This window comes from Nycticebus coucang, chromosome 4 (genome assembly GCF_027406575.1).
Source record: "Nycticebus coucang isolate mNycCou1 chromosome 4, mNycCou1.pri, whole genome shotgun sequence".
Lineage (NCBI taxonomy): Eukaryota > Metazoa > Chordata > Mammalia > Primates > Lorisidae > Nycticebus > Nycticebus coucang.
In genome coordinates this window covers 30,714,683-30,742,664 of record NC_069783.1, presented here as the reverse complement: position 1 = coordinate 30,742,664, position 27,982 = coordinate 30,714,683, and the positions used below count along the sequence as shown (strand labels likewise).

At 37.4% G+C, this 27,982-nt stretch overlaps 1 protein-coding gene across 9 annotated transcripts in view; it reads right to left on the bottom strand.

Annotated features, from left to right (window-relative positions):
- Positions 1 to 27,982, bottom strand: part of BIRC6 (baculoviral IAP repeat containing 6) — a 275,055-nt gene that overhangs the window by 75,388 nt on the left and 171,685 nt on the right. For all 9 annotated transcript variants that reach the window (XR_008379509.1, XM_053588024.1, XM_053588027.1 and 6 more), the window contains exons 58-63: positions 25,737 to 25,868; positions 24,424 to 24,591; positions 20,834 to 21,007; positions 18,372 to 18,568; positions 7,609 to 7,909; positions 4,835 to 5,052 (exon numbers count right to left, since the gene is read on the bottom strand). Coding sequence is in view for 8 of the 9 variants with exons in the window: in XM_053588024.1 (XP_053443999.1) it covers positions 4,835 to 5,052; positions 7,609 to 7,909; positions 18,372 to 18,568; positions 20,834 to 21,007; positions 24,424 to 24,591; positions 25,737 to 25,868 (1,190 nt within the window). In the remaining variant the exon portion in view is untranslated. The remainder of the gene's footprint in view (positions 1 to 4,834; positions 5,053 to 7,608; positions 7,910 to 18,371; positions 18,569 to 20,833; positions 21,008 to 24,423; positions 24,592 to 25,736; positions 25,869 to 27,982) is intronic.

Sequence of the window (27,982 nt, the reverse complement as noted above, 5' to 3'; positions counted from 1 at the left end):
CACCTAAACACGAAGACTCCATTCACTGTAGTTTAGTTTTGTTTAATTCTTCAACCTTACATCATGAGAACCACTCTGTGTGTACTGCGTTATGCCTGGTGTCTTAGCTATGCTTGTTAGACTTATCAGCACAGTCATGTGTAGATGACTATAGTTGTTCCCTTTCATTACCTGATACTAGTATTCCATTATATAGTAGACCACAATTTATTTATCCATTCTATTCTTTTTTACATTATTATAAATGATGATGGGTCCAACATTTGGTATTGTTGCTTTTTGAAATTTTAGACATTCTGACAGGTCTATACTACTAGTGTGTTAAAAGTTTTGTGTAGTTTTCTTAAAAATAATGAAGATCACCTTTTCACATTTATTGGAAAGTTAGGCAGCTTTTTGCATAGTGTCCACTCAAGCCTTTCACCCATTTTTCTACTGGGTTGTCGCCTTTTATGTTTTTGAAGCTATTTATATGGTGTGGATCTGATCTATCTACTTATCAACCTAACTACAAGTAGTCTCTCATTCTGTGGCTTACCTTTTCTTCTTTATTTTTTTGAGAGAGAGTCTTACTTCATAGCTCTGGGTAGAGTGCTGTAGCGTCACAGACGACAGCAACCTCAAACTCTTAGGATCAAGTGATCCTCTTGCCTCCCGGCCTTCCAGAGTGCTAGGATTACAGGCATTAGCCACCGCTATTAGGCCTCGTGGCCAGCCTTTTCAATCTAACAGGATTTTTGATAAAAAGAGGCTCTTAATCTTAATGAGGTTTTTTTTTTCTTATGGTTTAGTGCCTTTTTTCTTTTTTAAAAACTATCATTCACAGCTCAGCGCATATAGCACAGTGGGTATGACACCAGCCACATGCACTGAGAATGACGGGTTTGAGCCCGGCCCAGGCCAGCTAAACAACAATGACAACTGCAACAAGAAAATAGCCAGGCATTGTGATGGGCGCCTGTAGTCCCAGCTACTTGGGAGGCTGAGGCAAGAGAATTGCTTAAGCCCAAGAGTTTGAGGTTGCTGTGAGCTATAACGCCACAGCATTCTACCGAGGATGACATAGTGAGATTCTATCTCAAAAAAAAAAAAAAACCCAAAAAACAACTATCATTCATTTATAAGTAATTTTGCATTTAGAGCACAAAAGAGATTTAAAGATTCATTTTTTCCCACCTGGATATCAAAATGACCCATCACTATTTATTAATAAGACCACACTTAATTCATTAGGTTACATAGCCACATCATATATCAGGGAATCATTATACATGTGGGTTTGCTTCGCTATTGTTTGTTAAGACTTCTATCCATCCTGATACTGGCACTATAGTTTAACAACAGACTTTGATAAACAGTGCTATCAGTATGCTAGATATGTTGTTGTTCTTTGAAACTGCCTCAGCTATTCCTGACCCTTTGGCACGTCTACATAAATTTTACAACAGGCTTGTCAACTTCTTCCAAAACGAATCTGAAATTGCATCAAATTCAAGAATTGATCTAGGAGGACATAATACTTATTGCACTGTTGTATTTATTAACCCATTGAAGATAAACACCAGCACGGACAATAAAATAATAATTGCCTTTTTAAAAAATTTCATACATTTATGAAGAGGTCTTATAGATATTTTTTCACGTTTATTCATAGATATTTTCTGATTTTGATGCTATTCTAAAAGATATCTTTATAAATCTCATTTCATCAGGGCAGCACCTGTGGCTCAGTGAGTAGGGCACCAGCCCCATATACGGAGGATGTTAGGTTCAAACCCAGCCCCGGACAAACTCCAACAACAAAATAGCTGGGTGTTATGCTGGACACCTGTACTCCCAGCTACTCGGGAAGGCTGAGGCAAGAGAATTGCCTAAGCTCAGGAGCTGGAGGTTACTGTGAGCTGTGTGACGCCACGGCACTCTACTGAGGGTGATAAAGTGAGACTCTGCTTTTACAAAAAAATTAAAAAAAAAATAAAAAATAATAATAAAGCTCATTTCATCAATTAGAAATAACTTTTTTATATATTGACCACATATATTGTATCTTAAATATAATGCCATTAATTTTTTTTTTTTTTTTAATTTTTCTGGCCTACACCTAGCTCTAGAACAGTGGTTCTCAACCTTCCTTATGCTATGGCCCTTTAATACAGTTCCTGTGAGTCATGACCCACAGTTTGACAACCACTGCTCTAGAATGAAGTGGGGCCTCTCTGGTGTGGCAGCCTGGGCCCAGCAGAGCGAGCTTCAAGGTGCTTGGATATTTTCCCTTGTCATAGAAGCAGTGGAGCAGTTATGGGGTGAGGAGGGGGTAGGGGGCTTGTGGAGCTGCCAGTGTGCTAGGAAGTCCTCCCATCCAGGAAACCACAGCAAATTCCAGATGTCAGATGGGGGTCTCCAGCAGCCCAAAGAGAACTGGAGCCATTCAATGCCAGATCCCATGCAGTTGACAATGGAAGAGTGGGTGCCACACATGGGGACAGGACGAGACTAGCTGTGCCATACCATTCCGGGAAGCCTACACCCACTCAGAAACAAGGTCGGAAGTTATCTTGGCACTTGAGGTACTAAACTACAGCCCAAGTGCCTTTGAGACACAACTCGCCACCAGTTTTCTAATAATCCCTAAGTTGATGTCATGTGTGAGGCTTCCCCTTGCCTGTAGCTAGGAAGTAGGTCACAGCTATGGGGCCAGGATAGCCTGTCCCAGGCCCAGTGATGTGGAGTTGGCAAAACAACTGTTCCAGTAGTATCCCCTGCCCTGGATTCTAGGTGGCAGGATCGGGGCACTATGCCCCCGCAAGGCAGTGCCTATTCAGGGCAGCTGACCCCTTAACTCATAACCAATCTTCTCAGGGATGTCATTCTCTGAAGGTACTTAAGAGGTACCTTGATGATGGCACAGTGTCTCGCATTTAAATGTTTGCCAGTTAGTGGAGACAGTGGAGGCAGCAGATAGGACGCAGGACTCACCACAATCTCTAAGGGTTTGCTGAGAGACAGTGGGCAAATCACAGCCTTCTGTGGGCCTCTGGTTCTCAGCTCAATGAGGGGATTGAACTCTTAGGATTTCAAATTCTGCTCCCATGTATTATCTCTGTTTCTTACTTTACACAGGTTTTTTAGACTGCATTTTTCTAGTTTGTGGAAAAGTTTAGTTAATAGAATTTTCTCAATATTTTTCTCTCACGTGATTCTTTGATCTAACACAAGATGGTATTGCACCCCATATGCTCAGCCACTTTTAGTCCCAAATAGCAAGTGGCACACAACCCCGACAAGAACCAGAGTAGGAGGGCTAGATGCCTCTCAGCAGGCTTCCCTGTGAGGATGCTGTCACTCTGGTCAATCATCAAGTCTTCCCAGCAGGTGTTGGCTGGCTAGAGAACAATCTGGAGACACCCTCACAGTGCATGAGGCCCTGTGGATCTGACTGCTGCTACAGCTTATTCACAGCAAGTTAGTGATATGTTGAGGGTTGTCTAGGTCTGGCATCTAAAGGGAATGCTCACTCTTTGGACTGGTCACATGCCTTCACAATTGTTTTCAAGGACTTGATTGGTGGATACAGAGGCTTGGGGAAATTAACAGAAATGATGGGTCTGTCTCACCTGTTTAATGGAGAAACACCAAGTACACTTAGTCTGCACAGAATTTTAGAGCTGTACTGTCTATAAAGTGACCCCTAGCTCCATGTGGCAATTAAGCATTTGAAATATGGCTAATCTGTATTGAGACAGACTGTGAGATATACACTGGTTTTCAAGGACTTAGTATAAAAAGAACATGTAAAACATCTCAATAATTTTAAATCATTAAAGTTTAAATTTTTTGGACATACTGGGTTAAAAAAATACCTTTTTTTTTTTTTTTGGAAACAGAGTCTCACTTCATCGCTCCCTGTAGAATGCCCTGTTATCACAGCTCACAGCAACCTCAGACTTTTGGGCTCAAGTGATTCTCTTGCCTCAGCCTCCCAGGTAGCTGGGACTACAAGTACCTGCCACTATACCCAGCTATTTTTAGAGATGGAGTCTCTCTCTAGCTCAGGCTAGTCTCAAACTCATGAGCTCAGGTGATCTGCCCAGGTCGACCTCCAAAAGTGCTGGGATTACAGGCATGATGCACCCGGCCAAAAATATCTTATTAAAATAAAAAGTGTTTTATGGGCAGTGCCTGTGGTTCAGTGAGTAGGGTGCCGGCCCCACATACCAACGGTGGTGGGTTCAAACCCAGCCCCAGCCAAATTGCGACAAAAAAATAGCCAGGCGTTGTGGCGGGCACCTGTAGTCCCAGCTACCTGGGAGGCTGAGGCAAGAGAATCACCTAAGCACAGGAGTTAGAGGTTGCTAGGAGCTGTGATGCCATGGCACTCTACTGAGGGTGATAAAAAAAGAGTCTGTCTCTTAAAAAAAGGGGTGGGGGGTTATTTTAATTATAATCAAATCATATAGAAATAATGAATTTCTTCCTATCCTATTTTTTTCTTTTTTACTGTACTGGTTAGGACCTCCCATTCCACAGGATGAATTCTCTACAGCGTGATGAAGGAAAGGAAGAAGGATGCAGCATAAATTCAGCTCATCTTTGTAAATGGGGAAGCTTATGATGCTCCTAAATCTTCTGTTTTTCAAGTAGATGAGTTAATCTGTAGTTTTACGCCTAATTAGAAAAAGCAATTAATTTACAGTACTCTTTCAAATATCCTTTTAGGTGTAAAAATAGAAAATCCTAGTCTCTAAAATACTAATTACTTTAGAAAAGAACTTTATTATGTACTCTATGAATTAAATTTAACTTTCATAATCAAAAGAATTATAATGGAACCTACCTCTGCTTGATTGAGGCTACCATTTGGAACTCGTGGGGCATGGTGGCTCAGAGCAGAGAGACAGACAAGAATGAGGTGTAGGGCTCCAATCTCCAAGGCCATCCGCCTTAGAAGTACACCGTCATCAGTTGTCAAAGGTGTACTGCTAAACAAGCTACGAAGGACGTGGAAAGGAAGGGTTGGAAGCACATTGGCTGATGGAGATTGCAGAATATGACCTAGATTGAAAAGAGACAAGGACTCAAAAATAAAAATATTTTCAACACAGTAAGGGTCATAAATTAGTAATAAGAGTGTAATATATAATAAAATTATATCATTAAATTTATTATAAAACAAGCCAAACACCACAAATAGAATACTAATACCTTAAAATCTAATCATATATAGTACCAGGAAAAGTTCTGTAAATATAGTATATATAAACTATAAAAGAAAGTTGAAACATAAACATGATAATTAATAGCTATAAGAGTATATCAACGCTCTCTATGTTATTACAAAGTAGAATTTAAAATAAAACCTAAGCATGAAAAAAGAAGCATTAAAAGTTTATTAACCTCTAAGAAATTAACTGCTTGCCTTGTTTAAACATGAGCTATATATTTTTTCATAACAGTGTTCTACTATATTCTAGCCAGAAAGGAGTGTTAAATGCAAAGAACACAATACTGCATGAAAGGTGGATGAGACAGCTAGTTACATTAAGAGATGTCGTAATTATGCCTTTTCAATAAACATTTCATTGTATAGTCACTAAAAATAGCCTGAAATGGCATAAAGGCAATTATTTTTCCTTTTCTGTTTAGAGTTACATCAATTACTTGTCTGGTAATAGATTGTTAAAATACAACAGTTCTCATTACATTACACATTGCATGTTTGAATCAAAATATTACTCGTACCCCATAAATATTAACTACTAATATTATATAAATTTAAAAAATGCAATGGTTCTTACTGCTCTATCATCTTTTTAAAAAAGCCGGATCTGATGAATAAATTCCTGTTTTTCTAAAAGAAATACAACTGATCCTTGAGCCACATAAATTTCAACTATGTGTGATTCTTTTTTTCAACCAAACGTGATGGACAACATAGCACTTGCGGGATATGAAACCTACGTACACAGAGGGCTGATTTTTCATATAAATGGTTCCACATTTTGGTATATGCAGGTGGACCCAGAACCAATCCCCCATGTAAACTCAGAGGTGACTGTAAGTACAATTTATACATGAATCAAACAACCAAGACTATGTAGTAAGGAGAACCTGTAATTTAATAACAATCATTGCAACAATATTTTTAAAATAATGTCAACATTTAGGAAGGATTCCATCATTATGAAAATACAAAAGAAAAATATGTACTTGGAATATTTGATAGTTTCAGAGTTTCAAGATCCACAAATAAATTTATACAGTTATTATTAGATAAATATACTTTCTGGTACAGGGTTTAACAGTTTATTCTTTCTAGATGCCATGTGAAAGAAATAAACTCCAATGAAAATCATGAGGTTTAAAAATAGTCATTAATTCTCTTAATAATATTCATAGCATGGTCATTGAGTGAACAAGAAAGAAGAGGTAAACGAAATGAAAATTTAATTGTAAGGCTAGTCTAACTATACTTTCTCTTTCCTTCTATTAAATAATAATACCAACCCAATGGAAATAATTGCCATAGCTTTTTATTATTCTTTAATATTATTACATATATTATATATATGTGTATGTACACATATATACATATTTCTCCCCTCCCCCAAGACACAGTCTTACTATGTTGCCCTCAGTACAGTGCCATGGCATCACAGCTCACAGCAACCTCAATCTCTTAGGCTCAAGCAATCCTGCTCTTTCAACCTCCTCAAATAGCTGGGACTACAGGTGCCCACCAGAAAGCCTTGGCTATTTTTAGAAATGGGGTCTCAGAGCTCAGGCTAGTCTCAGAACTCCTAAGCTCAGGCAATCCACCCACCTCAACCTCCCAGAGTGCTAGGAACATTATATATTATTATTTTCCGAATTGTTTTCTTTAAACGATGTGACCACATTCATTTTCTTAAAAAACTATTCTCATCACATCCACTAACTTGCACAACACATTTTTAAAAATCTTCATTGCTTTCAAAATCAAATCAAATGTTCTTAACAGGCCTTTCCATGATGCTACTAATTTCAGTTTTTCTAAAATGAGCTCTTAGTGCTTTTATGCAAAATTGTACCCTCTAACTTAACCCTTCTTATGTATTCTGAATTTCCAAACACTGCTCACATCATTGTTTCTTTATGAAATAACTCATCCCAACCTAAATCTAATCTATCTTATGAAGCCATACCCAAAACTACTATGCCACTGATTTCACATTGCTGGGTAATAAAATAATCTCACACGTGGAAGCCTCCATAACACTGTACTCAAGTGTGTGCCAGGCTCTTTATAACTTGCTATTCCTCATGGCTATTACTGGAGAACATTAGCTACTTGAGAATAGATTTAAATACTTATTCCAAGTTTAAATTCCTATACTGATGCCCAGTAGTTTTATAAGCACTCAGTAAATACTTTATGAATGAATACAAAAGTGAAAATGAAGGTTCTTTAGGTTTTGTTATGTCTAATACTGGAACTGAGCTGCCAACAACAATTCACCCAAATAGCTTAATTATGAAAGAAATAAGTGATGAATAACAGGCAATGATCTGGACAACTTTATGCAACCTACATATATATGTGTTGAAGAATTAGTAACACTAAACACTTACTTCCTTCTCCATCATCTGTCACTCCCAATACCAATCGAAGAAGGCACTGGGCATGTTTTCTCTCTTTGAGTAGCACTTCGGCATATCCCGGAAGACGAAGAAATAATCCAAAAGCAGCCAGAGAGTGAGCAGGGATGGGAGACATGGTCTGTACCGCTGACTTGATGGGTGGAGGTTCAGCTGCAATTGTTTCTGGTGCTTCATAAACTAATTCCCCTGACTGTTCAATTGTCACCCACTCAAACTGATCGCTATCCTTTGGCTTTTCCTGAGTGGTAGATGTTACAACTGGAGCGCTCACCTAAAGACAAAAGAGTGTTTGCTTGGCTATTTACATGTTTCACTATCAGGTTCAAATTAAAGACTTGACTTCATTGATTTCTTTAAAACATAGGAATATACAGATTTAATAAAAAGACTTGCTTTAAAAACCAAGCTTGTAAACATCAGGAAGCACATGATGTCATGAATACGACAGTATCTGTCAACTACCTTTACGTTATATCCATTATGTTCCCCTTTATAATTAGTTAATATCTATGGAGAAATTCTTCAAAACTATTTAGACAGCTTCTTTCTCACCAGACTTTGAATCATTCGTATTGTATCTTTTACTTATGTTTTATTTTATGTAGTTGAGACGGGTTCTTGTTCTGTTGCACAGGCTGGAGTCCAGTGGTACAATTATAGTTCATTGTAAGCTCAAACTCCCGGGCTCAAGTGATCCTCTTGTCTCAGGCTCTCAAGTAGCTGGGACTACAGGCACATGCCACCACAGCTGGGTAATTTTTTCGTAGAAACAAGGTTCTGCTATGCTGCCCAGGCTAATTTCAAACTCCTGGCCTCACAAGTGATTGTCCCACTTCAATCTCACAAATTGCTGGGCTTGAGCCATTGTGCCTGGCTAATATAATACTTTAATCATTCTTGTCTGAAAAACTAAATGCTATGGTAGTCACCAAAGGGTAACTTCAAGATTCTATCATTCCTTCCATATTTTTACTTGACATAAACTACAAGGAAAAATATTCCCTTCTTCCCCATCTGTTTATTTATTCATTTATCATATGAGATGTAATTTTTCTTTTTCTTTTTTTTGAGACAGAGCCTCAAGCTGTCACCCTGGGTAGAGTGCTGTGACATCACAGCTCACAGCAACCTCCAACTCCTGGGCTCAAGCGATTCTCCTGCCTCCACCTCCCAAGTAGCTGGGACTACAGGCACCCACCACAAAGCCGGGCTGTTTTTTTGGTTGCAGTCGTCATTGTTGTTTGGCGGCCTCAGGCTGGATTTGAACCCGCCAGCTCCAGTGTATATGGCTGGCGCCTTAGCCATTTGAGCCACAGGCACCAAGCCTGGCTTCTAATTTTATTCATAAGTTATACTCTGTTACTACCATTATTTATTTTGGTGTTTAAGTGGACCTAGATTTGGTCACTGGAATCCCCTTAAGGTAGGATCCTACAGCTTTTTAACATGTCTCCATCATTCTGGGCCTTTCTTTGCTTTCTAGAAGAGCAAGGAACGCTAGGTTTATTTTGTAGCTTCCCAGCTCCAATCCTAGAATTTCTCAAAGAAGCCCTTATTTCTTTCAGTGGAGAACTGTATTTAAATATTTAATATAAAGATGTGGGAGATAGGGATGCACATGTTGCTCAGGGAAACGGGCACTACCAGCAAACAAATCTAGGAAACACATGTATATATACCTATGTATATGATACATATATATGCGGATCACTATGAAAGTTTTGAGACTAGCTGTGTTATGGTCCATTATTTTACTTCTAAGAAACACAGTTGACAGTGCCCTTTCTTATTCACCCATCCAAATTTCAACTTGCTTGGCTTATGGGTGTTGCTGGAAGGAAGTCACATGCTTCCACCTGTGCAGATTTTACATTTCTTAATTTTTGTATATCTGAAAACTTTCATAATGATTGCTGTATGTTTGAGTGCACACATAGACATTATTTCCCAGTGTTTTCAAAAATGTCAAACCATGAGACAAATAAAGATAGCAGAATGTTGTTACAAATTATAGAAACAACAGAGAAAACAAAATGCAATATCCAAAATTGGATCCTGAACCACCACCCTCAAAATCATGTAAAAGAAAACGGATTATTTTTTTTCTATTGGCTCTAAAGAACATCAGAAAATTGGCAAAATGTGATTAAAATTGGTAGCTCACAGTACTGTGTCAACGTGAACTTCTGATCTGAATAACTACGGTTATTTATTTGAATAATTGTGGTTATTTAAGGTCTTTGCACTTAGAAATAAAGGCATATCTACAATTTAATCTTAACAAGTCTCTCTGATACTAAGCATGCATGTTAACGGAACCCTTCCCTCTTGTTTAGAAATCTTTTGTCTTTATTGGCCATATATAATACATGTCACTAAAGATTAATTTCACAAACATATAATTAAGTGAATACGAAGCTAATGACAGTTACTGCATCACGCATTTAAAAATCACCCTACAGGGTGGCACCTGTGGCTCAAAGGAGTAGGGAGCTGGCCCCATATGCCAGAGGTGGTGGGTTGAAGCCCAGCCCCGGCCAAAAACTGCAAAAAATAAAAATAAAAAATCACCCTACAGAGTCAAACATCATACATTTAAGACACATATATAAGGATCATTCCTAGGGAAGGGTCAAAGACAAAATTCTTGAATAGATTTCCATCTATACCAGATGCATTTGTACACTGAATAAATCAGTTGCAATTCTGATGTCAGCCAGATTTTGATCATAGAAGTTAAGGCAACAATCATAGAACATGAAATAGCCTAACTGAAAAAAACAAGAATTCAAAGCACTCTTCACTTAATCCATTCCAATAATCATTTTCAGGTGATTTTCTAAAGTGCTTTTCCATTCATTTTATGCTACACACAAAAAAAACAAAAGTACTTATATGACAATGAATGGTAGTTTGTTTTATAGATAGAACCTTACCTTCTTGTCATCATTCAATTTTCTTAAAGATTATTTTAAATGCTGTCACAAGATTAGCTCCGTCTGACACAGCAGCTCAGTCTGGGGCCCTAGACAACACCCAAAGTTCTCTGCACTCCTCCCTAAGCTCTCCAAAGGAAGTTCAACTGAGTGCCAAGTCCAAAAACATCACAACAGCTCACAGATTTTGACTGAACTCCTGATTCAGGGCTTGGTCTTGGATATATGAAGCAGGCTGCGACAGCGATAGGCTCCCACCAGACCTCTGTAAGAGCTGCGCCGCAACCCCCAAACCGTGACCCGTGCCAGCCGGGCCTCCAAACGCTCTGACCGGAACTGCAGGAGCCTCGCAACCCCGTGTCCTCCCTCCTGTACCTTCCCTGCCTCCACAACAGCCCGCTCATCTGGCCAGGGACTCTGGTAGCTGCATGCCCTCCGGAGCCCTTCCTGCCTCTGTACGGAGCCCTTCTCCTGGCCCGAGACTGCTGGAGCCTTGGGCTCTTGTGCCAAAGTCACTGGGCGCCAGGCACTCCCAGAACCCTGCGCACCACCTCCTGCCCTGTTGCTGGATCCGGGTGTGTCACACTCCAGAGCTGCTTCCACAACCAGAACTCCTGGTTGGGGCAGCCCCAGAGGAACTGTACAGGGTCAGTCCCTACAAAGATGTAGCAACAACAGAGTGAGCCCGCTGGGGTCTAATCTTGGAGAGACAACTCCCCTACTCTGAGGACGGCCAGAGGCAATGGTGAAAAACAATCATAAGGCGAAATCAACAGAAAAACTCTGGCAATATGAATAATCAGAGTAGATCAACTCCCCCAAGGATCAATGGGGCACACACAGCACAAGATCCCATGCACAAACTAATAGCTGAGATGTCAGAAATTGAATTCAGAATCTGGATAGCAAATATGATCAAATTAGAATTCCAAGCAGTAACCCAAAAGATATCTCAAGAATTCAACGAATTCAAAGACCAAATGACCAAAGATTTTGACACATTGAGACAAGAAATTGCAGCCCTCAAGGATCTGAGAAACACAGTAGAATCCCTCAGTAACAGAATGGAGCAAGCGGAAGAAAAGATTTCTGACATTGAAGACAAAGCTTTCAAATGCGCCCAAACTCTCAAAGAGGAAGAGAAATGGAGGGCAAAAACAGATGACTCTCTCAGACAGCTCTGGCATAATTCGAAGAAAACCAATATTCGTCTTATAGGGATCCCCGAAAGCAATAAAGTGGCTTCACGAGGCACAGAGTCTCTTCTCCATGAGATTATGAAGGAGAACTTTCCAGACATGCCAAGAGATTCTGAAATTCAGATAGCACACAGTTTCAGAACTCCAGCACGACTCAACCCGAATAAAACATCCCCCAGACACATCATAATCAATTTCACTAAAGTTAATATGAAGGAGAAAATTCTGAAAGCAGCCAGACGAAAGAAAGCCATCACCTACAAGGGCAAGAATATTAGAATGACTGCAGATCTCTCTGCTGAAACCTTTCAAGCTTGAAGAGGATAGTCATCGACTTTTAATCTCCTAAAACAAAATAACTTTCAACCCAGGATCTTGTACCCAGCTAAACTGATGGAGAAATTAAATACTTTAATGACATTCACATGTTGAAGAAATTTGCCATAACTAAACCAGCTCTCCAGGATATTCTCAGACCTATCCTTCATAAAGACCAGCGTAATCCTCAACCACAAAGGTAAACCCACCCAGAAAATTTTGATCAAATTCCAACTTCCACAGTCACAAAAGGATTAAAAATGTCCACCGGACTCTCGAAAGGCTTGTCAACATTCTCAATTAATGTGAATGGTTTAAATTGTCCTATAAAGAGGCACAGGTTGGCTGACTGGATACAAAAACTCAAGCCAGATATCTGCTGCATACATGAATCTCATCTTACATTAAAAGACAAATATAGACTTAGGTGAAGGGATGGTCATCCATACTCCAGGCAAATGGAAAGCAGAAAAAAGCAGGTGTTGCAATCCTATTCACAGACGCAATAGGCTTTAAACCAACTGAAATAAGGAAGAATAAGGATGGACACTTCATATTTGTTCAAGGTAATACTCAATATGATGAGATTTCAATTATTTATATTTATGCACCCAACCAAAACGCACCTCAATTTATAAGAGAAACTCTAACAGACATGAGCAACTTGATTTCCTCCAGTTCCATAGTAGCTGGAGATTTTAACACCCCTTTAGCAGTCCTGCATAAATCCTCCAAAAAGAAGCTAAGCAAAGAAATTTTAGATTTAAACTTAACCATTCAACATCTGGACTTAACAGCCATCTACAGAACATTTCATACCAAAAAAAACTGAATACACATTCTTCTCATCAGAACATACTCCAAAATTGACCACATCCTAGGCCACAAATATAACCTGAGCAAATTTTAAAAAACAGAAATTATTCTTTGCATCTTCTCAGACCATAATGGAATAAAAGTTGAACACAATAACAACAGGAATCTGCATACCCACACAAAAACAGGGAAGCTGAACAACCTTATGCTGAAGGATAAATGGGTTATAGATGAGATTAAGAAGGAAATCACCAAATTTTTGAAACAAAACAACAATCAAGACATGAATTATCAGAACTTCTGGGATACTGCAAAGGCAGTCCTAAGAGGGAAATTTATAGCACTGCAAGCCTTCCTCAAGAAAACGGAAAGAGAGGAAGTTAATAACTTAATGGGACATCTCAAGCAACTGGAAAAGGAAGAACATTCCAACCCCAAACCCAGCAGAAGAAAAGAAATAACTAAAATCAGAGCAGAATTAAATGAAATTGAAAATAAAAGACTTATACAAAAGATCAATACATCCAAAAGTTGGTTTTATGAAAAGATCAATAAAATAGATAAACCCTTGGCCAACCTAACCAAGGGAAAAAAAAAAAGTAAAATCCCTAATTTCATAAAATCAGAAATGGTAACGATGAAATAACAACAGACCCCTCAGAAATTCAAAAAATCCTTAACGAATACAAGAAACTCTACTCTCAGAAACATGAAAATATGAAAGAAATCGACCAATACCTGGAAGTACGCCACCTACCAAGACTTAGCCAGAACGAAGTGGAAATGTTGAACAGGCTATATCAAGTTCTGAAATAGCATCAACTATACAAAAGCTCCCTAAAAAGAAAAGCCCAGGACCAGATGGCTTTACGTCAGAATTCTACCAAACCATTAAAGAAGAACTAGTACCTGTATTACTAAACCTCTTCCAAAATATAGAAAAAGAAGGAGTATTACCCAACACATTCTACGAAGCAAACATCACCTTGATCCCCAAACCAGGGAAAGACCCAACAAGAAAAGATGAATACTGATGCAAAAATACTTAATAAGATCCTAACGAACAGAATCCAACAACACATCAAAAAAATTATATACAATGACGATGTGGGATTTATCCCAGGGTCTCAAGGCTGGTTCAATATACGTAAATCTATAAATGTAATTCAGCACATAAACAAACTAAAAAATAAAGACCAGATGAGTCTCTCAATTGACGCAGAAAAAGTTTTTGGATAATATCCAGCATCCCTTCATGATCAGAACACTTAAGAAAATTGGTATAGAACGGACATTTCTTAAACTCACAGAGGCCATCTACAGCAAACCCACAGCCAATATCGTACTGAATGGAGTTAAATTGAAATCATTTTTACTTAGATCAGGAACCAGGCGTTGTCTCCATTACTCTTTAACATTGTAATGGAAGTTTTAGCCATTGCAATTAGGGAAGAAAAGGCGATCAAGGGTATCCACCTGGGGTCAGAAGAGATCAAACTTTCACTCTTCACAGATGATATGATCGTGTATCTGGAAAACACTAGGGATTCTACTACAAAACTTTTAGAAGCGATCAAGGAATACAGCAATGTCTCAGGCTACAAAATCAATACCTATAAATCTGTAGCCTTTATATATACCAACAATAACCAAGCCAAAAAAACAGTCAAGGACTCTATTCCTTTCACAGTAGTGCCAAAGAAGATGAAATATTTGGGAGTATACCTAACAAAGGACGTGAAAGATCTCTACAAAGAGAACTATGAAACTTTAAGAAAAGAAACAGCTGAAGATGTTAACAAATGGAAAAACATACCATGCTCATGGCTGGGAAGAATCAACATTGTTAAAATGTCTATACTACCCAAAGCAATATATAATTTTAATGCAATTTCTATTAAAGCTCCATTGTCATACTTTAAAGATCTTGAAAAAAATAATACTTCGTTTTATATGGATTCAGAAAAAACCTCGAATAGCCAAAACAGTACTCAGCAAGAAAAACAAAGCAGGAGGAATCACACTACCAGACCTGAGACTGTACTATAAATCCATAGTGATCAAAACAGCATGGTATTGGCACAAAAACAGAGAAGTAGATGTCTGGAACAGAATAGAGAACCAAGAGATGAATCCAGCTACTTACTGTTATTTGATCTTTGACAAGCCAATTAAAAACACTCAGTGGGGAAAAAGATTCCCTATTTAACAAATGATGCTGGATGAACTGGCTGGCGATCTGTAAAAGACTGAAACTGGACCCACACCTTTCACCATTAACTGAGATACACTCTCAATGGATAAAAGATTTAAACTTAATACATGAAACTGTAAAAATACTTGAAGAAAGTGCAGGGAAAACTCTTGAAGGAATCGGCCTGGGTGAATATTTTATGAGGAGGACTCCCCAGGCAATTGAAGTAGTATCAAAAATACATTACTGGGACCTGATCAAACTAAAAAGCTTCTGTACAGCCAAGAACATAGTAAGTAAAGCAAGCAGACAGCCCTCAGAATGGGAGAAAATATTTGCAGGTTATACCTCCGACAAAGGTTTAATAACCAGAATCTATGAAGAACTCAAACGTATTAGCAAAAAGAGAACAAGTGATTCCATCTCAGGGTGGGCAACGGACTTGAAGGGAAACTTCTCTAAAGAAGACAGATGCATGATCTACAAACACATGAAAAAAAGCTCATCATCCTTAATAATCAGAGAAATGCAAATCAAAACTACTTTGAGATATCACCTAACCCCAGTAAGAGTAGCCCACATAACAACATCCCAAAACCAGAGATACTGGCGTGGATGTGGAGAAAAGGGCACACTTTTACACTACTGGTGGGAATGCCCACTAATACGTTCCTTTTGGAAGGATGTTTGGAGAATACTTAGGGACCTAAAAATAGACCTGCCATTCGATCCTATAATTCCTTTACTAGGTTTATACCCAGAAGACCAAAAATCACAACATAACAAAGACATCTGTACCAGAATGTGTACTGCAGCCCAATTCACAATTGCAAAGTCATGGAAGAAGCCCAAATGCCCATCGACCCACGAATGGATTAGCAAATTTTGATACATGTATACCATGGAATATTATGCAGTCTTAAAGAAAGATGGAGACTTGACCTCTTTCATGTTTACGTGGATGGAGCTGGAACATATTCTTCTTAGCAAATTATCTCAGGAATGGAAGAAAAAGTATCCAATGTACCCAGCCCTACTATGAAGCTAATTTATAGCTTTCATATGAAGGCTATAACCCAACTATAGCACAAGAATATGGGGAAAGGGCCAAGGAAGGGGAAGAGAAGGGTGAGGTTAGGGTGGAGGGAGGGTGATGGGTGGGGCCACACCTACGGTGCATCTTAGAATGGGTACAGGCGAAACTTACTAAATGCAGAATACAAATGTCTACATACAATAACTAAGAAAATGCCATGAAAGCTATGTTGAACAGTTTGATGAGAATATTTCAGATTGTATATGAAACCAGCACATCGTACCCCTTGATTGCACTAATGTACACAGCTATGATTTAACAAAAAATTTTTTTAATATTAAAAAAAAATATAAATGATGTCACAAAATGAGTACATTACAAGCAAAAAGAAACTAAAAACAAAAACTCCTGATTTATAATATGCAAACTGTTTAATGAGAAGTGTGAGAGATCCTTTACCTCAGGAAAATCATAAAAGAACAAATTCAAACCACTATTACACATCACCTCCCATTCTCCCCTCATACTGCCAAACACGTACAAGTCTTATACTATGATATATATATAATTCTTCAGAACAACTTTTTTCATTACAGCCAATAAATCTAAACAATGAACACATTAGTCAACATTGAAATAGTTATACAATACGGCACATTAGAGCAGTAAAAATTAGAGTACTACAGTTTCAGGCATCAACAAAACATTAATTTCAGGATAGAGGTTCAGCAAAAGAAGCAAACTATAAAGAGTATCAATTGTTATTTACATAAATGCTAGAAGTATGATTATGTAAGCAGCTTTGCTTTAGGATATTTGTACTGATGGATTTAATTTTTAAAACTACATTTACATATACATTATACACTTGTATGTATTATTTTCACAATAAAAATGTCAGAATTAAAATGGTATAAAAAACATTTTTCTCAATTAAAACAAAGATTCATATTTCTGATAGGCACAGATAAAACAGCTTAATTCCCCAAGGAAAGGATTCTATTAAGAATATGTTCATTTTGATTAACGTCTAAAAACACAACTAAGAGAAGTAACCTATTTTAAATTCTAAAGCACTAGGTGAAAGGATGCCCAGCCACAATGCTGGCTTCCCTCAGAGCATGCTTTTCTGACAGTGTATCTCTAATGTTAGCACCTTCGGCGATGTGTAGAGGCAATTTCCCTGTCCGTCAAGGGCTGCTTGCTTGTTGTTTAATTACTCCTTCAAATTTGCCTTTTCCCCCACACATTTTACTAGAAGCAGTGAGAAGAAAATAGGTTGTATTTTCAGCCCTCCTTGTGGAAATCTCAGCTAAATACACAAATTCATCACTTCTAAGTGCTACTTTCCACTTGTAGTACACAAATGAGCTAAGGTTTCTGCCACTATGTGACAAAGATCTGCTTTCCTTCAGTTTCCAATAAAATGTACATCATTTCCTTCTAAGCCTCATTGTCAGAAATTTTCACATCCATATTTCTACCAAGTCTGCTTGTGACAATCTAGGTACTCTCTAAGACAAGTGAAGGTTTTCTCTTCTACGATCCTCACTTCCTCTGGAGCCCTCCCTGACAGAGGCTTTCCCATCCATATTTCAACTAACAATCAGTTTAAGACAATCGAAAAAACAAATTTTTATCATGCTACTAAAATTCTCCCACACTCTGCCAACTACTCACATTTTTACGTATGTATTATAGCAGCACCCCACTTCCAGGTACCAATCAATATAGTAAACCATAATGAATACTGAATTAGGAAAATCACTTTCACTGAGCAAGGAATGTTGGTTTATCTTTTCTGCTTCACACTTTTGACTATGTCATTACCTTTGATTTACTATTATTCTTATTTTTCTCTGCTAAACAGTTTTCCTTAACAGAGAAAAATAAGAATAATAGCAAATCAATATACAGTAAACATTTTGAATAGTAGGCAAGCAATAACCACTTACTAAATAGGTATTGCTATGGGTTGAATTGCCCCACTAAATGATATGTTCAAGTCCTAATCCCTAATACCTATGAGTGTATTAGAAATAGCGTCTTTGTAGATAAAATCAAGGGAAGACGAAGAAATATTGGCCTGGGGAGCCCTAGGTCAGAGAAGAGAGATGCAGACACAGATACACATGGGGAGGATGGCTTGTGAGTGTCGGCAGAAACTCAAGAAAAAACAAGAACACGGGAGGGCTGTCTTGAATGACACAGTAAATTAGAAAATACTTTCTTACCTGCTGAATTACTTCTGGATATAGCATGGGTAGTCTTTCTGCAATGAGAGCCAGTCCACCCATTCCTGCAAAAACTTGTAATGGTGACTGAATAGGACAGGTTTCCAGTAAAGACTCATCCAATAACCCATCCATGCACTCATCGCTTGGAGTGAAAGCCTCATCTTCTGGACAGCTACCAAGTAAATCTCCATGATCTAGATAATAAATTACAAATAAATGAGCAGAAAAGAAAAGTATCTATTTTTTAAATACTCTCTCATTTACAAAAGCAGATAGTGTTGCCTTCTCCCTACTCATCAAAAGAACATAAAAACATCTTCAATTATTCAAATACAGCTGCATTAAGGCTAGATGCTACAATGACCTTGAAGTGACTTCTGACATTGTCCTGTACAATCTGTTACTCAAAATATGGTCCACTGACTACAGCATGGGCATTGCCTGACAGCTTGCTTGAAATGTAGAATCTCAGGTCTCACTATGTTTCAATGTTATTATGTAGGTAGTTTCTAAGATTACTGAAGTTTAGAGAGCACGGCCCCTTAGGGCATAGTTCTAAGTTACATTTTATGTTAAAATAGGTAAGTCTTCAAAAGAACTCATAGCAAATAATATATATACTTAAGCTCTCAGTATCCAATTAAGAAAAACTGAATAATTTTCTGACTGACAACTAAACATATATGCCATACTGGTTTAACTTTACTCACTGACGAAAACCAAAAAGTTAGTATGTTCAACACATAACCCCAATTTATAAACATTTTAAAAAGATGATCCTGCTGTAAAACTGGGCAAAGAAAATGTACTGGAATTTACAAATATAAAATGTGAATAGCTAAAAAACTAAACTTTAATCATGAGAAAGATCAAAAGTTTAAGTAAGTTGATAATAGATTCACAGGATAAAAATTCATTGTTAAATAGCATTTATGATCGCAAAATATTAGAACAATCAGTAAGTTTCAATGACTGGGAAACAGAACAAATACATTTTTATATCCACATGAAAATATAACCAATCAAAAATGTACATTAAAAAAAATACTTAACAGCCAAGAATGGAAAAACAAAGATCACATGCACTCCACACTAAACTGGAACTGGTTGATCAACACCTGTATGCTCATATCTGAGCAAATCTCAAATGAAATTCAAGTATGGGGGGAGAAAGGGAATGGGTAAATCTCCAACAAACAAGTATAGTGCACAGGTTCACTGCACACTCTCTAGGTGAAAGACATACCTATAACTCTGACTTTAAATATATAAAAGCAAATTACGTAACAAAACATGTACTCCCACAATATTCTGAAATTTAAAAATAAATAGAAAAATGAAGTCCTAGAGAAGAAGTAATAAATTTATTATTTTTTCCTAAAGGGGGGGAATACTTTAAAAGAACATATAAATGAAAAATTAAAAGATAGGACAGGCATGGAAGCTCATGGCTGTAATCCCAACGTTTTAGGAAGCCAAAGTGGGCGAGGATCATTTGAGGCTAGGAATTCGTGACTAGGATCATTTGAGGCTAGGAATTCGTGACTAGCCTGAGCAATATCTCCAAAAAATATTTAAAAAATTAGTCAGGCATGCACCTGTATTCCAGGTTCTCAGGAGGCTGAGAACTGAGCCCAGGAGTTTGAGGTTGCAGTTCAGTTATGATATGATGTGCCCTGAGCTCTAAGCCTGGCAACAGAACAAGACACTTTCTTTAAAAAAAAAAAAAAAAAAAAACATTGATATGAAAAACAAAAGATAAAAATAAAACTTTCGTTTTGAAAAACAAAAAGATAAAATGTATCTGTATGAGGAAAAAATATTCTTGAGCATGAAATGCCACTCAATATTAACTACATACGAATTGTAGGCCAGGCACGGTGGCTCATGCCTGTAATCCTAGCACTCTGGCAAGCCAAGGCAGGTGGACTGCTTAAGCTTGGGAGTTCAAGACCAGCCTGAGCAAGAGGGAGACTCCATGTCTAAAAATAGCTAGGTTTTGCGGAGGGCACCAGTATTCCCACCTGTTTGGGAGGATGAGGGAAGAGGATCACTTGAGCCCAAGAGTTTGAGGTTACTGTGAGCTATGACACCACAGTACTCAACCACAGGATGACTGAATGAGACTGTCTCAAAAAAAAAAAAAGATTGCAAATTGGGGTTTCTCACTTTGATTCCAGAATGATAAACAGTTCATATAGTTCTCAAAGAAATAATAGAAATTAAAGTACTTATGCTCATAAAATAAGTGAATGTTTTAAGAGGAATTATTAACACAACTTAGTATCTGAAGGAAATAATGCCAATTTCCTATGTTTACAAACAACTTAGTCATAAAGAAAGAAGACATCTTGTTAAGGTAATATAATAAAAAACAGGTCAATTAAATTATTAGCTACAGAAATCCCTGTCTCCCTGTATGACAGACAATAATTTTTAAAGTAGTATCACACACATACCTTTTTCAGGGTGTAGTCTTTTAAAAGAATCTGTTTTTGACAGACTTGGGTCTGTAATAACTCTTGATCCCAATTTGACAGTTAGATCTATTGAGCGGTAACCTTGAGGAAGTTTTCGGTCATACAGGAGAGTTAAAAGCTGGGCAAGTGTTATTTCAGCTGGCAATGGCTGGCCTAAATATAATACAGCTAAGTTAAGTCTGGAATCCAAGAAAGAAACATTTACTTGGTTCAATTTACTCAGTTATTTACTGTTTTTATTATTTTACAGGGAAAAGCATGACTCTGACACCAACTGCTATATAATTTAAAAATAATCATCAAAAAGTTTACAAAAATTGATTTTACTCTGGACATATGTGAACAATAATATCTGCAGATGGTGTTAATTAAAGTTGAAAGTCGTAAGAAAATAGAAGCAAAGAAGCAAACATTCCTATAAACCTGGGGCTAGTAATTTTTTTCCATAAATGCATAGATAACTATTTTAAACTGTGGTGGCCATATGGTCTCTGCTGCAACTGCTAATCTACTGGTATAGCAGAAAAACAGTTATGAACGATACATTAATAAATGGGCATAGTTGTATTTCAATAAAACTTTCTTCACAAAAAGAGGTAACCAAACATTAGCCATAGTTTATTGATCTGTTATTAATAGACAATGTGAAATTAAGAAGGCCAATCCATTTAAATTAAGTCAGCAATTTCATTAAAATGTAATATACAAATAATGATAAAATGGATATAGCCTGAGTATGCCTTACCCAAAATGCTTAGGATCAAAACTGTTTAAGATTTCAATTTTTGGGGAGATTTTGGAATTATTTCCATACAAATATCTTGAGGATAGGACCCAAGTCTAAACACAAAATTTACTTAGGTTTTAGACATACCTTATACACACAGCCTAAAGATAAATTTACATAATATTTTTAATAACTTGTGCATGAAACAAAGATTATATACATTAAACCATTAGAAATAAAGGTGCTGGGCGGCGCCTGTGGCTCAGTCGGTAAGGCACCGGCCCCATATACCGAGGGTGGCGGGTTCAAACCTGGCCCCGGCTGAACTGCAACCAAAAAATAGCTGGGCATTGTGGCAGGTGCCTGTAGTCCCAGCTACTTGGGAGGCTGAGGCAAGAGAATCGCTTCAGCCCAGGAGTTGGAGGTTGCTGTGAGCTGTGTGATGCCACGGCACTCTACTGAGGGCCATAAAGTGAGACTCTGTCTCTACAAAAAAAAAAAAGAAATAAAGGTGCTACTATCTCAGCCATGTGTAGGAACAACAGTGGGTTGACATCATCATCATTTCTGATTCTGAATTCATATCCTACTGATAAGCAATAGTTTTCTTACAATTATTCACATATAAGTACTTAACAGTAAAAATACAACACATCATTAATAGAGTGAAAAACTAAGTGTTCCGGGTAACCAACCTGCACAGTAGCATCACCACAATACCCATGTCAGATGTAAACAACAGCAACAGGTTTTCAGTTTCACCTACAGTGCTGTTTTTTTTTTTTTTTTTTTTTTTGTAGAGACAGAGTCTCACTTTATGGCCCTCGGTAGAGTGCCGTGGCCTCACACAGCTCATAGCAACCTCCAACTCCTGGGCTTAAGGCGATTCTCTTGCCTCAGCCTCCCGAGTAGCTGGGACTACAGGCGCCCACCACAACGCCCAGCTATTTTTTTTTTTTTTTTTTTGGTTGCAGTTTGGCCGGGGCCGGGTTTGAACCCACCACCCTCGGTATATGGGGCCGGCGCCTTACCGACTGAGCCACAGGCGCCGCCCTACAGTGCTGTTTTGATTAAGAAGTTACTGTACACTGTATTTTCCCCCTTCTCACTAACACAGATACAATATGCATTGTGTTTTTTAGGTGAGAAGAAACATCAGAAGCAGTTAAGGGACCAGAAAGTGGATCCCCTAGGAATGAGGAAGCATTCTGCTGGGTGGCTTTGCCAGCACTTTGGGAAGCTGAGGCAGGAGGACTGCTTGAGGCCAGAAGTGGAAAACCAGCCTGTACAACCTAGCAAGACCCTGTCTGCAAAAAAAAAAAATAGCAAAATTATATTATCCAGACATGCTGGTGTGTGCCTCAAGTCACAGCTCCTGGAGAAGGTGGGATGGGAGGATCGCCTGAGCCAAGAAATTTGAGGTTACAGTGAGCTCAACCATATCACTGCACCCAACCTGGGTGAGAGAGCGAGACTGTCTCTCAAGAAGATTTCCTCCAGTCATTTGCCTCCTTAACAGGTTTTTATCTTAGAAGTCTCTCTTTGATTTTATAAATTGACTTGATTTCTTCTTCAGTTATGAATGCACACGGCCCTCATCCTTCAATGTGCCCAAACATTTTCATTGTGTCATCCACAGGCATTTTTTTCTACAGTGTTAATGCCATCTTCATCATGATCACCCTGATTCAGAACCATTTCAGCTAGTTCACAATCAATGAATGATCTTCACTTCTTTGATATCTGCTTTTCTACTTGACTGACAGACTTCACTGAAGATAGTATTTTTTATATACAGAAGGAGGTCCGACATCATTTTCTTCTCCTTTGACATGTAGAATCCACCAAAGTTATACCTAATTCATCACTATCACCAGTCACAATCAAAGGTTGTGCCAAGCTACATGACGAGTCTTTAGTCACTGTGTCCCAAGGACTGGCAACAGCATATACAGCATCCTTTATGCTAAACTCCTTTTGAAAAGATTCCACGCCCATACTCTGTTCATTGCTGCTAGCATGCTGTTCAACTATGTGCTTTTTTTTTCCTCCCAAGAACCAGTGCCATAAAGATACTCTGGTCACATGGCTAAATTTCTAATAAAAGTCACACTTGGAGGAAAGGACATTCAGCTGGATGAGGGGCAGAACACATGTCGAGAAGTAACAAAGTCTTGCATAATCATCCAGGCCAGCTTCCGCACACTGAAGCACAGAATGTTTGCGAAACTGACTGGAAAACAAACACGTACTCCTAGTGATCCATGCCTTCTTGTCTGCGTAATATTAGATAGGTAAGAAATTCACTCCTTGATGACAATGAAGATGCAAGCTTTTCCCTTGTTACAGTTAAGTTTATATTTACGTTAGTCTACTACTTTAGCACATCCCAACACAGTTATTATGTCCTTGGAAACCTTAATTCCTATAGGGGTTGTCACATCAGCTATAGTCACTGTTATTCTGGGGCAGTAACGCCACAACAGTGAGTCTGGTGGTGGAGCAGTATGTTCTCACAGACTTGTTCTGCAGTCATATATTCATCAGTGATGATCTTGGTAAACTCATCAATGAATTTCTCCACTGCTTCCTGATCAGATGTGTTAACACTATGTATCTTAGTGTCATGGCTAAGTGTCTAATACTATCTGAGTTGATAGTATTAGAAGGGTATATAATAGGTAATTCCCTTTTAACTCTCACTTCCCTTGGAGGAAATAAGATTGAGAGAGTCTCTAACCCATTTATCTCATCAATACCACCTAAACAACTTGAGTCTGGTGATTACACATCTGACTTAATTATTAAAATGTCTTCAATGTTTATTCATTAGGAATATTACCTGCCAAGAGTTTGTGAAACAGATGAAACACTGGGACAGTGATTATTTTGTTAGCAGCCTCTGCTCCTGAGGAAGTACTTCCTATTTTATCAGGTATAGCCCTTCCCCTCCTGGATGGTGGGCGAGGCGGTGTAGCTGACACAGCACGTTTAGATTGGGATTTCAACCCTAAAAGAAAAGCAGCAGTAAGATTCTACGTAGCCAACACATTAATATAAAGTAAAAGGGTGTTCAAAGAAAATATTTTTTAAAAACATGTATTCCTAGCTAACCCCAAAAGCTGGACGGAGTGGCTGATGTCTACTACACTAGCACTTTGCAGAGCTGAGGCAGGAAGATAACTTGGGCTACCCATCTCTGCAAAAAAATACAATTAGCCGGGCATGGTACTAGCTACTTGGGAGGCTAAGGCAGAAGGATCACTTAAGCCCATGAATTCAAAGCTGCAATGAGCTATGATCATACCAGTGTACTCCAGGTTGGGCAACAGAGCAAGATACTGTCAATCAATCAATTTCTTCTAATCTAATATATAATCTCTAATTCTATTTGTCTGTCCTTCATGATGTACCATGAATAATTCTGATTTCGTATCTGTATTTTCCAAGAAAATGACAACTACAGCTAGCTGATGTATATAGGTGATCACCCATTTAGAAGACAGCATTATTATGCAAATATGTGTAAGAAATCTGTGTTCTTAATTTTTCTCCAATACAGGATAGATTACACCAATATACAGGTCTTTGAATTAAAATGACCTCATCTTTGTTGAAGAAATACCCCTCCAAAATTATTAGTTATTCTTGCTAATTCTTCTTCTAGAATGTAATACTAAAAATTGACTTTTCAGTCAATTAAAAAAATTAATTTTATTTACTAATTCTGTGTGATAACACAGTGTAAATGAAAACTAGTGAATACATTTTCATTTTGTTTTTGCAAATCAAGGTGATTATACAAAAATTCCTTAACACTTAGCAGATGAGTAAGGATATGATTCACCAGCGTATGGTCAAATAAGCACATACCATCAAGCTTAAATGAGATAGCTATTCTAAACTATGTTCTGTATCCAATAAAATATAGTAAGTTGCAGACATAAAATAATATTTTAAATATAATTAAGTTTAATAATAATTCTAGTGCCAAAGAGTAATAGATTTGTTACAGTATTTTTAAATTTAGCATTTAAACATCATCACAAGTCAGTTTTTACTTTAATACATATTATTACAAGTTCCTATAATTAAAATGATTACATTTTATAGAAACCCAAACAAAATCAAAATTATAAAAAACAGAAAGCATACCAGAGGCAACAACAACACTGTAATTGTCCTGAAATCCATTTTCTGCCTTTACTTTTTCTTTCTCCTCGTGGTTTTTCTTTTCTTTGTCATCTTTTTGTTCACTAATTAGTTTAGCTGTGATACTTGGAGTATCTGTAAGAAAATATTATCTAAAATACATTGCTTTTCCAAATCATTAAAAAGAGGAAGCAATAAGTATTTCAGGAAGACTGTACAAGATGATATTATTCCTTGAGACAATATAAAGGAATTTAGAAGAAATGTTACATGGTAAAAACTAGTATTCAGTCCTTCCTCATGTTAAAAAGCGACTTGCCATTCTTGATGTAAAGAAATGGTAAACAGTCAAGGTGATGGGTATCTCAATTACTTTGATTTGATTATTATACATTGTATGCTTATATCAAAATATGACATGTACTCTGCAAGTATACCCAACTAATATGTATCCATAGTAATTAAAAATTGAAACACTTAAAAAGGCACTGAGGGATAACAAATGTAAACAATGTAACCTAATCATCCGTACACTCATGTTAATCTAGAATTTAAAAAAAAAAGTATTGAAAGAAAAAACAAAAAAAAAGCAAGTTGCCTTTGTTCTATAGCAGGATAATTAAGTTCCAGTCTTCTAGAAACTTAAACATAGTCTTTTAATAGTACTGTTATTATTAGAGACGATGAAAAACCATTAGCATGAAAACTTGCTTAATTTTAGTTATAAATCAATGCGCTTGGCACACTTATATCTAATTCAGTCCTCGCAATATGGATATCAAGAAATATTATTTTTGAAATAAGGAACCATCCTTATAAAAGCTAATGATAAAACTTTTGAATGGCAAATGTGACTCGAGCCCAGGAACTCACTCTAAGCCTTCAGTAGACATCTATTTATATTACAAATGGGAGTATAAAGGAACATACTTCTGTAACAGTCTGTCTGCTCTGTTATTTTTATTTAGGACTAAAACAGGAAATCTGAGATCACAAAGTAGTGTGTTTTATAATATATTGAAAATGTATACTGAAAGATTTCACAGTTATTACTCTCTGAATTAATATTTCTTTCATTACTTTGGTATATAGCATGCCATAAAAATCATAAAATAAGTGGGAGATGATATAATGCTATGATTTAGCCATTAAGTAATCCAAAGGCTGAGTGAAATGTTTTTATATTAGCAATTTTCCTCAATATAAGGATATAATTGATATGGATTCTCTATTCTCCTAAGTTAACACAATTATGATTCCAAGTGTCTTATAGTATTGAAGAGACTAAGATGATAAACATCTTTTGTAATAACTTCTATTGTATAGTTTTCTTTGTGTATCATAAAATAGCCAAGTGATCTCATTTTCTAGAGCTTCTTTACTGACTGCTGATTGTCTTTAGATAGTTCTTATGTAAAATTTATAAATTCTGTAACCTATATAGTGTGAAAATAAATTTTACTTTTAACAAAAGAAGCAACTCCAAATGGCAAAAATATTAACATAAGTCAGAGTGAAATATTTAAGTAATTAAAAATTTATAAAATTAATTCAGAGCATAACCAGGCAGGAAAAACGTGGAAAGGACATTAGGTGATAAGAATTTTAACTGATTTTCATTTATTTACTCTTATCTAAAAAGTAAAATCAAAAAAATAAATAGCACTCAAACATTAAAAGGTGTATCACTAAGACAAATTTTTCACAACTTGCAGGTTTAAAAAGCTCTGGTTGAGAATTCTGCTTCTGGCTAAGATAGAAAAATCAGGATCACAGTCGCACTCCCACCTGAAAAAACTAATAATTACAAAATACATGCCACAAAATCGTTTCCAGACACTGGACAGACAGGGCAGGGTAGGGGAGGACAGTGATGCCTGGGTGAGTGGAAACAAATGAAATGACCCCTAAGATTGAGCCAGCTTACTATCTGTAGAGTTCCCTGGGCCACAGCACAGTACAATCCAGATGGCACCCTAGGTTAAGGATACGGAGCTGGGAAACCAGAAGACAAAGGTAGTTGGTGGTAGTTCACAGACACTGCCAAGGGGAAGAGATCTGCACAGAGCTCTGGAGATCTATACAAGGTCTTCCTTGAGTCTTCACAATGCACTCACTGACAAGTGTCTGCACATACACACACACAGACATCACTGAAGGCCAGGAAGGGTACTATAGAAAAATAGCAAGGGAAACAAAGGCCAGGTTCAAATGGGGAAGGCATGCTCGTGTTCCTTTTGTCCAGGGAA